Here is a 15,743-nt window from a genome sequence, read left to right as displayed (position 1 = left end):
TGCCCACTTCCATCCCAGTGATGGCAGGTGAGGTACCCAGGGTGCAAAGTGTAAGGAGGCATTCACTCCTGGGCTCATTTGCCCACCCTAGTCCCAGTCCTGCTCCATCTCACCCATTCCCAAAGGGCAGAAGCCAGAGGCTCAGTTGGAGAGGGAGTTCGGGGCCCCTACAAGGGAATTCAAGACTGGTTTGAGCTCTGATTCCTGAGTGATGGCCCCACCCCTTATGTGGATCCCTGTCTACCGTGCTTTACCTATATGGGGAAGATGGAAAACTGAGGTAGAGCCAGCCCTTCTGGACTTCTGACCTACAGGCAGTAGCACACATGGGATTTCCTTTTCTCTGGTGTAGAAATAACATGGGTTTGGTTTCTCTCGATCTTCCAGGGGAAGAGAAATTTGACAATCTGGAAGAAAGTGCTCAGTCCGTTTGCCCTGAGAGCATCCACCCTCGGGCGCTGCTGCCTGGCCAGGCCGGAGGGGAGGTACCCTGGAGTCCTGAGCAGGGAAGGCCTCATGACAGGGCAGAAGAGCATTGGGAGCCTGCCCCAGAGGTTCGGATGGAGCAGTCCTTAGTGGGGGCCACAAGTTGCAGAGAACTGGGGCGGCCAAAGGAACTGCAGCCGAAGAAGCTCCATTTATGTCCCTTGTGTGGCAAAAATTTCTCTAACAACTCGAACCTGATTAGGCACCAGAGGATACATGCAGCAGAAAGACTGTGTATGGGTGTGGGGTGCGCTGAAATCTTTGGCGGGAATCCACACTTTTTGTCACTACACAGAGCACACTTGGGAGAGGAGGCCCATAAGTGCCTCGAGTGTGGAAAAAGCTTCAGTCAGAATACCCACCTGACTCGGCATCGGCGTACCCACACAGGTGAGAAGCCCTATCAATGTAACGAGTGTGGAAAGAGCTTCTCTTGCAACTCCAACCTCCACAGGCACCAGAGAACGCACACAGGTGAAAAGCCCTACAAGTGCCCTGAGTGTGGGGAGATCTTTGCTCACAGTTCCAACCTCCTTAGGCACCAGAGAATTCACACAGGAGAGAGACCTTATAAGTGTTCCGAGTGTGGGAAAAGTTTCTCTCGCAGTTCTCACCTTGTCATTCACGAAAGAACTCACGAGAAAGAGAGGCTGTACCCCTTCTCTGAGTGTGGGGAAGCAGTGAGTGACAGCACCCTCTTTCTTGCCAATCATGGGACCCACAAGGCAGAGAAGAAACTCTTTCAGTGTTTAACTTGTGGGAAAAGCTTCCAGCAGGGCATGCACCTCACCAGACACCAGAGAACACACACAGGAGAGAAACCATATAAATGTACCCTCTGTGGGGAAAACTTCTCTCATAGATCCAACTTAATCAGACACCAGAGAATTCACACGGGAGAGAAACCCTATACCTGTCATGAGTGTGGAGACAGTTTCTCTCACAGCTCCAATCGGATTCGTCATCTGAGAACCCATACAGGAGAGAGACCCTATAAATGTTCCGAATGTGGAGAAAGCTTTTCTCGGAGTTCACGCCTTATGAGTCATCAGAGAACTCACACTGGATAGAAACAATGGGATTTCTTTTGGGCCCAGATAAGGTGGCATATTCAGAGGGGCCTCTTGTTAAGAGCTGGTATTCCTTACCCAGCATGATCTGCATCTTTAGGGTAATTACTCCAAAGAGGAACCAGGGGAGGGTCGTTGTGAGGGAGGTGCAGAGGCAGCAAAGGATTAGCGTAAAACTGAAAAGGAATTCTGTTGGAACTAGTGAGGATGGCAAGTCTTTGAAGTGACCCTCTCAGGGTGGAATCCCCTCTAAAGTTCTTCCAGTCTCAGGGCACACCTACCCCCTCAGCATATTTAGCCAACTTGAGACTTGGGTGCCTTACTGTGTCTAGTGTGTATCCCAACAACTTTGGGAATCCACAGACTTCCTGGTATTGCTTCCTCACTTGGGACATTCATCAGGAGCTTTTGGGCTCCTGAGGCCCTTGAGACCAAAGAAGAGGGGCCAGGTCTCCTGGGAGACCAGCTGGAGGCACCGAAAGACTGGTGGTGAGTTGCAGCTCTTCTGAAGGCCTGGCTGAGAAGCCACAAGCAATCCCGGGCAGCCACCACAGTGCCCTCAGTGGCCTGACAGTAGGGCTCATTGGTAGGTCATGCATGTGATTGTCACCTCAAACAAAAAGGAACCAGAGACCTACGGGAAATAGTAAGATGGAATTTGCAGGTCAGCCCAGGAATTGGCAGAGGAAACCGGGGTCTTAATTAGCTTATTACCCTTTGCAGAGATCAAGTCCTCAGAGGGTTCCATGAAAGATGGGTTCCCTGGGAGACTCTGAAAATGTGGATCCTGGGGAAATTAGGAATCATGCCTTTCCCTGTTGAAAATATGTTTGGATGGTAATAAATATCTTCAGGAAACATGAGTGTGTGGCTCATCATTGAGGGCCTTTGACTTGGCCTCCAGTGTTGATCGGTCTTCCACCTGCTTTGGGTAGAGAACCTGGCTTTCTTTGTGGTCTTACTTGGTTGCTAAGGAGGGTTCTGACAAAGGTGACGACAGACAGGCTGAGGGAGGGAGGTGTGGCCCTGGCTGGCTCCAGGCTGGGACTGCTATGTGGTAACAAAGGGTCAAGTCCAGTGGCTGCTTGGGGTGATGTCATAAGGGTGTTCTAGAAGGGTTTTTTTTCCTTTGGTGTACAGCTGTGAACATTGTCTTTTTTTTTTTTTAATTTTTAAAAAAATTATTTTTTTTGGCTGCATTGGGTTTTCGTGGCTGTGCACGGGCTTTCTCTAGTTGAGGCGAGCAGGGACTGCTCTTCATTGCAGTGCGCTGGCTTCTCACTGCAGTGGCTTCTCTTGTTGCAGAGCATGGGCTCTAGGCGCGCAGGCTTCAGTAGCTGTGGCACGCAGGCTCTAGAGCGCAGTCTCTGGTTGTGGCACATGGGCTCAGTTGCTCTGCGGCACGTGGGATCTTCTGGACCAGGGCTCGAACCCGTGTCCCCTGCATTGGCAGCCGATTTCTTAACCACTGAGCCACCAGGGAAGCCCTGAACATTCTTTTGCTTGTTTAGAATGTTTACTTTCTTGCAAAGTAGGTAAAGGAAGATCTGGCTCGTCAAAGACAAGTTATTTTGGCCGAGCAAATGGTTCCCAGGAAAAGATGGTTCTGATATAACTGCGTTATTGCCCATTAGTGGAGGGAGATACAGGAGAGGGCAAAATTATTAGGGGACAGCATTACATTTCAGAATGGGGAATCAGGAATAGGAATTCTAGGAGTGTGTTTCTATGGAAAAGAGGTAGAATACCAGGGAGAATTCTAGGAGTAGGAAATTCTGATGCTAGGAAAACATCTCAGGATTTGGCCCTGGAGGAAAATATCTAACTAGCTGTTCTTTGGGAGAAAAAGATGAAACATTCCACTGGCAACAGGCTATTAAATATAGCACTTTTAAGTAAAGGAAATAACCCTGCGTGCCCCCCACCCTTGGTTATATCCGTTTCTCATTTCTGTACCATTCTCTTACCCTCAAGAGGGCAGTGGTATTGCGGGTCTTGGGGGTCAGGGAAGGGAGATGAGGATTTGAAAGAGATTAATGTGGAATGGACAGTGGTAGGAGCAGGACAGGGCTGCTGTGGCTGCCAATACCATGAAGTGGGTGGGTGGTGTAAAGTTGATGTTAGTAAGCATTCTGGTTAAGATGGCAACTTATGTGGACTGTAAACCTCATGAGAATAGAAAGCACCCCTCCCCTTCAGATCCTTATCCCTCATCCCCCATAATACTATCCATACAGATCTTAGGATGTGGTCTAACTGGCATTGCTCCTACTTGGAGTACTACAGTTTGAGCCAGAGCAAGAGGACCCCCAGGTGTTCACTCCTGGCACTAAGAAGGCTTTCCAATCGTAGACTTCACCCAGTCCCCAGTCTAACTCCCCTTCTAACAAACTTAACATGCAGAGCTCTTCTCGGCCTTGTTTTCATGAGGTGATGTCACAAAATATTGCATGTAAAACACTTAGCACAGAGCCTGGCACATAGAAAATACTCATCTATTTGTGCCACCTGGGGTAGATAAAACTGGCAAATTGCCTTTTTTTTTTTTTTTTTTTTTTTTGCGGTATGCGGGCCTCTCACTGTTGTGGCCTCTCCCGTTGCAGAACACAGGCTCCTGATGCGCAGGCTCAGCGGCCATGGCTCACGGCCCCAGCTGCTCCGCAGCATGTGGGGTCTTCCCGGACCGGGGCACGAACCCGTGTCCCCTGCATTGGCAGGCGGACTCTCAACCACTGCGCCACCGGGGAAGCCCGCCTTTTTTTTGTTTTGTTTTGTTTTGTTTTATACTGCAGGTTCTTACTAGTCATCAATTTTATACACATCAGCGTATACATGTCAATCCCAATTGCCCAATTCAGCACACCACCATGCCTTTCTTCTTAAGTACCTGGTAGTAAAAGCAATGTAAGACCACGCTGGGGAATTTCCTGGTGGTCCAGTGGTTAGGACTCGGCGCTTTCACTGGCAAGTTGGCCTGGGTTCAGTCCTTGGTTGGGGAACTAAGATCCCACAAGCCATGTGGCACAGCCAAAAAAAAAAAAAAACCACGCTGGCAGGAATTCTGGGGAGCAGTCTACTATTGACAGTCAGGATTGATGACTTCATCGTTATAGTCATATTTCAGAAAGCGGGTCAGAGGCCCTTACTAAAGGGTCCCATGAAGGCACTGCAAGGGAGGGCCTAGTATATATACTTTTACACTACACACATATGTTTTACATTATTATTTTTACCCCACTAGTCCTCTTGAAAAAGAAACCAGAACAGATTCCAACAGGCTTTTTCGTCAAAGGGAGACTAATGCTGGGGGCAATAAAGACCACTGCCCCTACAGTCCAAATGGGTACAAAGGAGAACTGGGAGATGTGGACTGACCCTGAGCAATAGCCACACACCCTTGTAGCAAAGGTAGCACATGAGACCAGCAGAAAGGCTCCTGGGTGGAGAATCAGTAAGCAGAGAATCTGTAAGCAGAAGCCTGGCAGAGGCAGACTAAAAGCAGCAGGCCCGACATCAATGGGGACAAAGCCCCTTAACGCCAGAGACCAGAGGAAGTGTTAAAGCAGTACCAAGTTGTTTAGTTTTTTTCCGGGGAAAGCTATCAGAAATAACTTTTAAGAATTTTTACTGCAGTAATGAAAGAACTTACAGGTCTCAATAACGCAGTTAGGAGGCAGAAGTAATGGTCTAGGTGAATTCAACAATGACAAAATGGTTAATGAAAAATGGCACAGCCCCCGCCCCATTTCTGACAAACCTTCCAGTTAATGTCCTCAATTCATCACTGAGACACCTTGAATGTCACAGAAGCTTCTGTTAAGAAATCAAAACTGGTGACTCACCAGGATCCAAAGCTGCTTCAGGGAGATAGTGAGATTTCTTCAGGCAGAAAGGATGGGAAAAGAAAATACTAAGAAGTTTCTGAAATCCTAGGGTGTGTTTTGGACATACCGAGGAATTGTGTTTGCCTCTCCATCCCCACTTTCCCTCTAGGCAGGAAAACGTTCTAAATCCTGGGTGTGGTTCCCCACTCAGAGGGTGAAGCTGCTCTTGAGGGGATTTCTCGTCCTCTTGGCAGGGGGTCCAGGTTAAGTTTGGGAATCCTGCCCCAGCCACTGGTACAAGAGCGAGGTGCCTGGGTTTCTCCGAGCAGCTTTCATCTTCAGGAATGATTTCCAGAACCCAAAACTTCAGAGGTGCCTGGGTTTCTCCGAGTACAAGAGCGAGGTGCCTGGGTTTCTCCGAGCAGCTTTCATCTTCAGGAATGATTTCCAGAACCCAAAACTTCAGTCCTTTCTCAGGCTTGGGCAAAGCCAACGAGTCGGCGCGTCCCTCAGCTTAGCTTCCGGCGGCATCTGGGACAGGGCGCCGCGCCCGTAGAACCGCCCGCGTGCCCCACCGGCTGGTCCCATGGAGGACGGCTCCCAAGCCGGCCCGGCAGGAGCAACGGCTAGGGGGTGGTGGCGCTCGGCAGCCACCTCGCCCCGGCCGCACGCACCCGCAGCGTCTCCCTTCAAGGTCGCCCTCCGCCCGCAGCCCCGGAGAACCTACGCTCGCACCGCACGCGGGGGCCCGCGGGCACGCGCTTCACGGCTGTGCCGGGGCGCGCCCCCTCCTCAGGCCCACCCTCCGCGCAGGCCCCGCCCCTCCCCGGCTAGACCTGGCCTTGCGCCGCCTGCGGGCTACGACTCCGGCGGTTGGGCCGGGCGGCGCGGCGAAGAGTTTCCCTCTCCTTCCACCCAGGAGGTTACGAGCGGTTACCAGCGGCGCGACAATACTCCCCGAAACTTCCCTGGTTGCAGGTGCGCGCGCTAACCCGGGGCCGACAGCGGGGCCGGGCGTCTGGGCCCGCCCTAGTGTTCCCTCAGGCGGCGAGCACAGAGCTGGGCGGGGGTGGGCAAGTGGGAAGTGGCGTCTCACGGTCGGGGAAGGGCGGGCCTAGAAGCCCACGAAAGCTCTTAAGCACGCGAGGCACCTCTTCAATTCTGTGTTAGCTCTGTCTGGCTACAGGGCGGGGAACGGATGGGAGAGGACGAGAAAGAGCGGGAGACTAAGGAGACAGGTGCAGAGAGTGATGCCGCCTGGACCAGGAAACGAGCAGTGAGGAGGGAGAAGTGGACACGAGGTGAGACCTTCAGGACGTAGAGCCGACAGGACTTTACGTGGGTCCAGCCCGAAGTCTAAAATCTTAGGATGACCTCCAATGGCACTGAAAATCTGGCCCTTATTTGTCTTTGCTCCTCTTCTCTGCTAGCGGGCCGTACAGCACCCATCCAGGGATCTTGCCGCTTCCGAGGGGAGATGCACTCTCACACCGAACAGCCTGTGCAGACGCTCCCCTTTGCCCGGACTGCCCTTCTCCCTCTTTCCCCCCACACTGTAAAGGCCAGCTCAGAAGTCACACTTGCCCGGCTCAGATATGTCCCCTACCACCCAAGCACTCGCAAAGCCCTCTCTGTACTCAGCTCTCACACATCCAACGGTGGTTTGTTCCTATTCCTTTTCTTTGTAATTCTAAACGCCCAACACCACACTCTGTGCCTAGCAACGTGAAATGTGCAAAATCAATGAATACTTTTTTTTTTTTTTTGCTGTGCCACGAAGCTTGCGGAATATCAGTTCCCCAACCAGGGATTGAACCCCGAACCGGCAGTGAAAACCTGGAATCCTAACCACTGGGCCACCAGGGAACTCCCTCGATGAATACTTTTGAAAAGGGTGTGACTGCCAGTCATTTATTCTGGGACTTTATGACCATTGGGGGAAAAACATGTTTAATGCATTGAAGTAGAGTGCTGTCCAGTATGATCATATGACATTCCCCCTCAACTTCTTCCACAATCCATTCTACGCTAGGCTTGCTCCACAAATGCTTTTTTTTTTTAAACATCTTTATTGGAGTGTAATTGCTTCCCAATGGTGTTAATTTCTGCTTTATAACAAAGTGAATCAGCTATACATACACATATATCCCCATATCTCCTCCCTTTTATGTCTCCCTCACACCCTCCCTATCCCACCCCTCTAGGTGGTCACAAAGCACTGAGCTGATCTCCCTGTGCTATGCAGCTGCTTCCCACTAGCTAGCTATTTTACATTTGGTAGTGTATGTATGTCAGTTACTCTCTCACTTCATCCCAGCTTACCCTTCCCCCTCCCTGTGTCCTCAAGTCCATCCTCTAAGTCTGTGTCTCTATTCCTGTCCTGCCCCTAGGTTCTTCAGAACCTTTTTTTTTTTTTTTTAGATTCCATATATATGTGTTAGCATATGGTATTGTTTTTCTCTTTCTGACTTAACTTCACTCTGTATGACAGCCTCTAGGTCCATCCACCTCACTACAAATAACTCAATTTGTATGGCTGAGTAATATTCCATTGTATATATGTGCCACATCTTCTTTTTTTTTTTTTTTTTTTTTTTGCGGTACGCGGGCCTCTCACTGTTGTGGCCTCTCCCGTTGTGGAGCACAGGCTCTGGACGCGCAGGCTCAGCAGCCATGGCTCACGGGCCCAGCCGCTCCGCAGCATGTGGGATCTTCCCGGACCGGGGCACGAACCCGTGTCCCCTGCATCAGCAGGGGGACTCAACCACTGTGCCACCAGGGAAGTCCCCACATCTTCTTTATCCATTCATCTGTTGATGGACACTGTTGCTTCCATTTCCTGGCTATTGTAAATAGAGCTGCAATGAACATTGTGGTACATGACTCTTTTTGAATTATGGTTTTCTCAGGGTATATGCCCAGTAGTGGGATTGCTGGGTCGTATGGTAGTTCTATTTTTAGTTTTTTAAGGAACCTCCATACTGTTCTCCATAGTGGCCGTATCAATTTACATTCCCACCAACAGTGCAAAAGGGTTGCCTTTTCTCCACACCCTCTCCAGCATTTGTTTGTAGATTTTTTGATGATGGCCATTCTGACCAGTGTGAGGTGATACCTCATTGTAGTTCACAAATGCTAATTTTATAAGTAACAAAAATGCTAAGACAATAAGATATAAAATTGTATTTACAATGTAACTTACCTATTTTTTAAAATACATGAAATATACCAAAGTGTTAAGGGAGCCTATCATCAGTTGACAGAATTTGGGTGCTTTTTATCTTTCTTTTTTATAAATCTTTTTTATAATCAGCATATGTCACTTCCACAATAAGAAGAAAACAAACACTAAACAGGTGGTAACTCATTTACAAGAGCAGAGTATGTCATACCATTAAATTGAAAACCAAGTCTGTCCTTATCTTCTTAAATAACTAGTCAGCATATATATAGCTTCTTTGTTATATGCTGTGAATACATTTAGACTTTAATGCTTTCCCCACATCCATTTCACCTTAGATAATCTGGGACAATAGTTCCTCATTATTCAAGTCCTTGTCTAAAATAGAAAAAAATATAGATTAATGAACATATTTATACATCAAAAGCCCCAAATTTATTACTTTCAAATCGTGTATTTTATAAACAGTATAAATGGGCATTGCTGTGCAAAGTGAGGTCAGTTGATAAAAACAATGACAGTTCACAACAAGTCTAATTCATGTATCATTACATAACTGCAGAAATCTTTAAACACAATATCTACTTACTACAACCAGAAGTTGAAGGCATATTGAAGGAATCCTTAATATTATGAGGCCTACATTTCAAAAAGCTACCAATTCTAGAATGGATTCTACTCTGGAACTGCTTCTTGATTATTTCTTGTTGCATCTCTTTCAGTGTAAAATGGAACCTTTGAAACTCAGGTGTTGCATCAACAAAGTCAAGAAGGTAGTCCAAATTCTTTCTTACAGCAGATAACTTAAATTCAGCAGTCTGCTCCTCAGCTCCCGCTTTTTGAACAACTTCCTTTGTAATTCCACCTTTTGTTTTCGGGGGGGGGGGGCTGCCCTTTTCTTCATCCCCATTTAACCACACCCTATCGTTATCCAGCTTGGTTTCCAACTCCCCACATTTCTCAAGAATTTCTCTATAATCTCCATCTTCTAAGCCTTGAAGATCATATTCAGGTTCCTTTTTGTAAAGAAGATTTTCCCATGCATTTGCTATGGTTATTTGTTTTACTTCATCCCAACTCTTTGCCCAGTTAAAAATTGCACTTTTTATGTTGTAGATTTTAATCTTGGAAAGTCCTTTTTCTCCTTTATCTTGCTCATCATCACTTTCTTCATAAATTACAAGACTCTCCTCAAGTTGCTTCCACCTGTAAAGTCGTTTGCAGCTCAAGATCACACCCTGATTCATTGGTTGAATCAAGGTTGAAGTGTCATGGGGAAAGAACATGCATTTTATTCGACCATCCTCACTGGTTAGTGATTCAGTGGAAGGGTGAACTGGAGAATTGTCCAGAAGTAACAAGGCCCTGACATCCTCCTCATGGAATCTTAGAACATTAACTTGAAAGTGCTTGACTTCAGGAACAAAGTTTTGAAAAAACCATTCTGAAAACGATTCTCTGGTGAACCAAACATCTTTACTAGGTTTGTATATCACAGGTAATGTACATGTGTCCTCTTTTTACACTTCTGGGCAGCTTTGATTTTCCAATTATAATTGACTTTAACTTATGAGTACCATCCGCATTTGCACATAAAAGAGCAGACAATTGTTCTTTGTTTATTTTCCTCCCTGGCAGGCAGATATCTTTTCTGCTTGCCTGAGTATTTTCTGGCATTGACTTCCAAAAGAGGTCAGTCTCATCCCCACTGTACAGCTGAGCAAGACACAGTTTCTCCTCTTTGATAAGCATGGACAGTTTTTGTCGAAACGGCTCAACATTTTCTGAAGCTGAACGTAGGACTTGTTCCCCACATACTTTTCGGTTCCCAATTGCATGCCTATTTCGAAATCTAAAAAGCCAACCAGTGCTAGCTTTGAAGTCTGTTCGCCCAAAACACTGTGCAAATCTCTCGGCAGCAGCCTGAAGCTCCACACCTCTCACAGGGGTACCAGCTGAGCGTTTCTGTTGGTACCACATGTAGACTGCATCATCCACATCACCATATTTGGCTCCTGTTGTTCTCTTTCTCTTCTCAGCCCCTACTAATGGCATGTCCTGCTTCAGTACAAAGTCCAAAATCAATTTCTTGTTCTTTTTAATGTCATAAAATGTTGATTTACTGATTCCAAATTCATCCATTACACTTTTAAGAGATCGTCCCGCTTCAATCCTACTTAGAACCTTCATTTTCTCCTCCAAATTCAGTGTTGTATATTTCCCTCTCTTATTCATACTGAATTTGGTTTCAGGCAATCAACAGGGGTAAAAAGGAAAAAGCATTACTGAATTGGAAAAAAAAAAATTAAAAACGAAACAACTCCCCATTCCCCCAACTAGCACAACGCCCCCCCAGAAGGCATAGGAATTTATACTGAAGGGTAATGGGCTAAAAAGGATAAGGGCTCATGATTGAAATGCTAGTCTAGAGGTAAAGGTCTGAACTCAGAAAGTTGCCACTGCAAGGTCCGGTCTAGTTGTTGCTCCTGCAAGACATGGATGGTCAGTCTTCAGAACCCCCCTTCTGAACGCTTTTTCTTCTCTCCCTTGACAGATGCAGCAGCACCAGTCAGGAATAACAGGAATACCTGCATACTCTCCCTAACTGATTACAGGAAAAGACACAAAAGGAAGAGAGGAGGTGAGATGTGCTCATAAGAGGGACAGACTCAGGTAAGATAAATCTCAATAAAAAGTGGTGCTTCACAAAGGAGTGTGAAAGCCTTAAAGGCAAGGACAGAATAATATTGTGTAACAAAGATGCAGTGTGGCTTCTCCTCTTCCAAAACAAGCTGATTTTACCTCACTGCCAGAAAGGAAAATGGTGCTCATATTGCTCTGCATGTAGTGTTCGCTGGGCCGCAGTCCATCCACCTGGATAAATACTCCAAGCTACCCTGACAGTGGGATGTCTAGAGAGTTGGAATTCGGGAACAGTTGTATCTTTCAGTGAAGAAAAAAGTTAGTAGGTTCTGTTGTCCATATGAATGAAATCCAACTTTTACTGCATTCAATACAGCATTCTCAAAGACTAAGCTTTAACTTGAGTGTTTCTTATGTTTACCAAGGTAATCTGTAAGTATATAAATAATGTATTTGTTACTGGCACTTTTCCACTCTCAGATCTTCTTCCTTGTGTACATCTGGTGTATTCTCAAGTGTTATTTTCCACTGAATTGTTCCATATTTGGGATATAATCAAGTTTCAGAATCATGGCAATTCTTAGAGATGAGTCCAAAAGTTTTATAAAAATTTTACAGTAGTTAAAAAAGTATTAAAAAGATCTGTCCTTGTGATTCTTTTCCTAAATTTACACTTAGTGTTAAGTAACATACTTTTTATATTTGAGACTTTACCTGATTTCTCTTCATTACAGATTTTACTTAATTTGACCTAAGACTCAATTTTTCCATTGCTTGAAGAAATTTTAAAGGTTTCTCTATTGGTGATTCTGATCACTTGTTTCCCATAAGTCCTTCTGTTGGCAAACTCTTCTATAGCTCTGCACCCTCAAATATTCCTTTCAAGTCTTCCTGGTGCCACCCAGTGCCATTCCATGTCTGTAGAAATGTCCTACTCTAGATTAATTTCATGGTTCTTATTCCAGATACACAACCTCATGGGAAGTAACAAAAACTGCCACTTTTATCCATTCCAGGTGATGAAGAAAGAAAAGTATGTCAGAGAAATGAGAAAAATGGTATTTCAGTTATTTTTCCTCTCCTTTAGGGCAGAGCCTGACTGACGTTCATTCATTTCTCAACTACACAGAATTCTCAAAAGCCTCTCACCTAGAAACCCAGAAGTGTCCAGACCATTAGTTTTCCTCTAACATTTGTTGCAAAAAATGTCAACTGCTTTACAGAGTACTAAGAGGATCATGAAAGTACGATAGTTAATAGGGTATGGAGCCAGTGACAGGCTAGGATCAAGCAACCTTCTAAAACAGGCAGCTCTAACTAAGGCAATTACTATTATAAATGGAAAAAGGAAAAAGAAAGTGTTTGTTAGCCAGTAGCAACACCATTAAAGCAGCCAGTCACCCAGCAAAACCATTCAGCCCACTATGGCAGTTGTGTGGTATCTCAAAATAAACTGCATGTGTTTGCTTTCATTGCTTTCCAGCTGGACATTCATTATTTCTCAAACTGTGCCCAGGCAGGGAAAGGTGAAATCAAAAGGAAAGACTTGGGGGACTTCTGTGGGCTCCACAGCAAGGGTAAGGAACTATGGCATCAAACTTTAAATGATGACAATCATCAGTGACCCTAATTCACAATTCACCATTTTGTGCCTTGTTTCCTCTTCTTCCTTTCATAGGGTCTCTTTTCCCACTTTCTTCTCCCCTTGTTCACTAACCAGCTCCCTACCTATGTTATGAATCAGGCCTGCCAATTCAGGGGCACCGCTAGCAGAACTCCATTTATTCAGTTCAAGTTCCAATTATATGCTCAGCCTTGGTCCAGATGATGAGGATCTCAATGCTAAGAGCTTTACTGCCCACTGGTTCTGACTGGAAGCAGTAGTTACTTTTTTTTTAATCACATATAATTCTTTATTCCTGCATAGTCTAATTTTATTTTTATTTATTTTTAACATCTTTATTGGAGTATAATTGCTTTACAATGGTGTTTCTGCTTTATAACAAAGTGAATCAGCTATACATATACATATATCCCCATATCTCCCGCCTCTTGTGTCTCCCTCCCACCCTCCCTATCCCACCCCTCTAGGTGATCACAAAGCACCAAGCTGATCTCCCTTCTCCCTGAGCTATGCGCTGCTTCCCAGTAGCTATCTATTTTACATTTTGTAGTTTATATAAGTCCATGCCACTCTCTCACTTCATCCTAGCTTACCCTTCCCCCTCCCCGTGTCCTCAAGTCCATTCTCTACGTCTTTATTACTGTCCTGTCCGTAGGTTCTTCAGAACCACTGCTTTTTTTTTTTTTAGATTCCATATATATGTGTTAGCATACAGTATTTATTTTTCTCTTTATGACTTACTTCACTCTGTATGACAGACTCTAGGTCCATCCACCTCACTACAAATAAATCAATTTCGTTCCTTTTTATTGCTGAGTAATATTCCATCATATATATGTGCCACATCTTTATCCATTCATCTGTCGATGGACACTTAGGTTGTGGAAGCGGTAGTTACTTTTGAAGAAACTAAGTCCCAACCTGAGATTCTAAGAAAATGAACCTGCTTTGAAATATATTCAAGCAACTTAGGCAGATGCTTTTTTTTTTGTTTTTTGTCTGTGCTGCGCAGCTTGTAGGATCTTAGTTCCCTGGCGGACAGAACCAGTGCCCCCTGAAGTGGAAGCACAGAGCCCTAATCACTGGACCGCCAGGGAATTCCTGTCAGATGCTTATTATTATTATTACCTCTGCTTAATCCTTTTCTCCCCCTCAAAAAGGATCAAGATCTATGCCTCAGAGGAGTGTAACACCAGTCTACCTAAAAGCAAAAATAGCATAATGACCTTGTAATGGTCTTCCATTTTTGTTCCCACCTTAAACTCAGCTCCAGATGAACTGCCCTGGAAAGAAGCTCCCTCAAAAACCCTCAAATGATGCTCTTTATTTACTTTATTAAATGCAATCTCTTCACTTCTATTCCAAGCGCTCCACAGTAGATCCACAAGAACTTATTTTCTAACTCTCTTTCTCTAAATGTACCCGAATTACATTTAGTAAAAAAAAGTACTACAGATTTTCTCACATGCTCATCTCTGAAGCTTTCAAGGCTTTGCTCTTACCTTACCCTCTGCCTGGAATGTGGCCTCATTCCCTGCTGTGGGCAAATCCCTCAAGGATTTTTATAATTTTCCCCAACCCCAAAATCGACTTTCATTTCCTTGTAATTTCCACGGCGTTCAGCTTATGTCTTACCCTTTCCTACCTTGTGTTGCTGATATTTGTGAAATTGCCTCAGTCCTTTTGCCAGATCCCTTGAATCAAAGGCTCTGTCCTATCGACTCTATAACACTGGCTACACATAGTAGACTTAATAAATAATCCCTTGACTAGTATAGGCTGACACTATGAAAACACTGACAACTGGAAATACTGGAAGCCAACAACCGAAATACTCAGATTCTCATAAATATGATTCAGTAAATATTTATGGAATGCCTACCTTACCCAGGCAACTCTACCAGACACTATAGGACAAGATGAAAAGAAGGTTCCCATGCTCCAGGGAGCACGCTGTGGTGGAAAAAGCAGAAGACAGGACAAAGGGGCCCTAAATTCCACTGGAGGACCTGCCACTGGTGAATTATGTGACCTCGATCAAGTCACTCCTTATCTCTCAATTCTCTGTCAAGGAGATCTATAAAAGGAACCTATTTCACAAGTAAAAACCTACCTCACAAGAAAAAACAGAATCGTGTGTGCACGCACGGCCCAGAAATGAGTACACACGCCTCAGGGGCCGTCGATTCTGACCGGGACAAAACGGCCTCGTACTGTAGGAGGCTGCGACAGGGCCCTGGCCGGCAGGTCGGGCACGGCCGGCTGAGCCGCGGTAAGGTCGGGGGCCCAGCGCACGGAAGGGAACGGTGACCCTCAGGGTGGGGCCTGGGTCACCAGGCTCCGCCGGCAGCCCGAACACGACACAGGAACGACCTGGACGCACGCGCCCCACAGAGCTGGGACGCGAGACGGCGACACAAGGGCGCCAAGCCGCGCGCAGGGCCCTCTAGGCTGGGCGGGCCTGGGGACTCGGTGGCCTTAACTCTTTCTTGCCGCCAGGGCTGAACCCGGGAGGAGGCCGGTCACCCAGGTCGGCCTGGAGCGGCGGCGCTCACGGACCCAGCCGGGGCTGAGCGGGTCCTCCCCGGAAGTGCGTCACTTCTGCCTCGGGTTGGAGCGCGGTTAGCTAGCAGCGCAGGGAGGATTTCAGGTCGGGTAGGGGGGCTAGGTGGGTCTAAATAGTGCCCGGCCTGCGCTCCCAAACCCCGGGGCCTCGGGGGCCCGCCCCTGAGTGGCGTGTGGCGTGGAGCTGTCCTCCTTAGAGTGGTGGCCGGGCCGGCGGCAACTTGTGGTAGAGCCCCGGGAAGAGGGAGCGGCCTTCACGAAGCCAAGCCGTCCGAGGTAACCTAGAAGCGGCTTCCGCTTCGGCGCCGGCCCCGGAGCCTCCGAGAGACTGCGGCCGCTGCTTGGAGCCG

At 46.6% G+C, this 15,743-nt stretch overlaps 1 protein-coding gene and 2 long non-coding RNA genes across 7 annotated transcripts in view; 2 read left to right on the top strand and 1 right to left on the bottom strand.

The window, feature by feature from the left end:
• ZNF263 (zinc finger protein 263) overlaps positions 1–2,414 on the top strand; it is a 29,216-nt gene extending 26,802 nt beyond the window's left edge. For all 5 annotated transcript variants that reach the window (XM_067706843.1, XM_067706842.1, XM_067706844.1 and 2 more), the window contains one exon: positions 388–2,414. In XM_067706843.1, the coding sequence (XP_067562944.1) occupies positions 388–1,556 (1,169 nt within the window). In that variant the 3' untranslated portion in view covers positions 1,557–2,414. The remainder of the gene's footprint in view (positions 1–387) is intronic.
• A 3,844-nt stretch (positions 2,415–6,258) lies between these two features.
• Positions 6,259–12,676, top strand: LOC137207244 (uncharacterized). The gene is made up of 3 exons (XR_010934998.1): positions 6,259–6,358; positions 6,567–10,044; positions 11,116–12,676. It is a non-coding gene; the product is annotated as an uncharacterized lncRNA (long non-coding RNA).
• LOC137207246 (uncharacterized) lies at positions 10,635–15,396 on the bottom strand. Its single transcript, XR_010935000.1, has 2 exons — positions 14,942–15,396; positions 10,635–10,797 (listed from the first exon to the last, which is right to left on the bottom strand). It is a non-coding gene; the product is annotated as an uncharacterized lncRNA (long non-coding RNA).
• Between the last annotated feature and the right edge of the window lie 347 nt (positions 15,397–15,743).

This window comes from Pseudorca crassidens, chromosome 15, assembly GCF_039906515.1.
Source record: "Pseudorca crassidens isolate mPseCra1 chromosome 15, mPseCra1.hap1, whole genome shotgun sequence".
NCBI classification, from domain to species: domain Eukaryota; kingdom Metazoa; phylum Chordata; class Mammalia; order Artiodactyla; family Delphinidae; genus Pseudorca; species Pseudorca crassidens.
The sequence above is the reverse complement of the archived record's forward strand: the minus strand, read 5'-3'. Positions and strand labels throughout refer to the sequence as shown.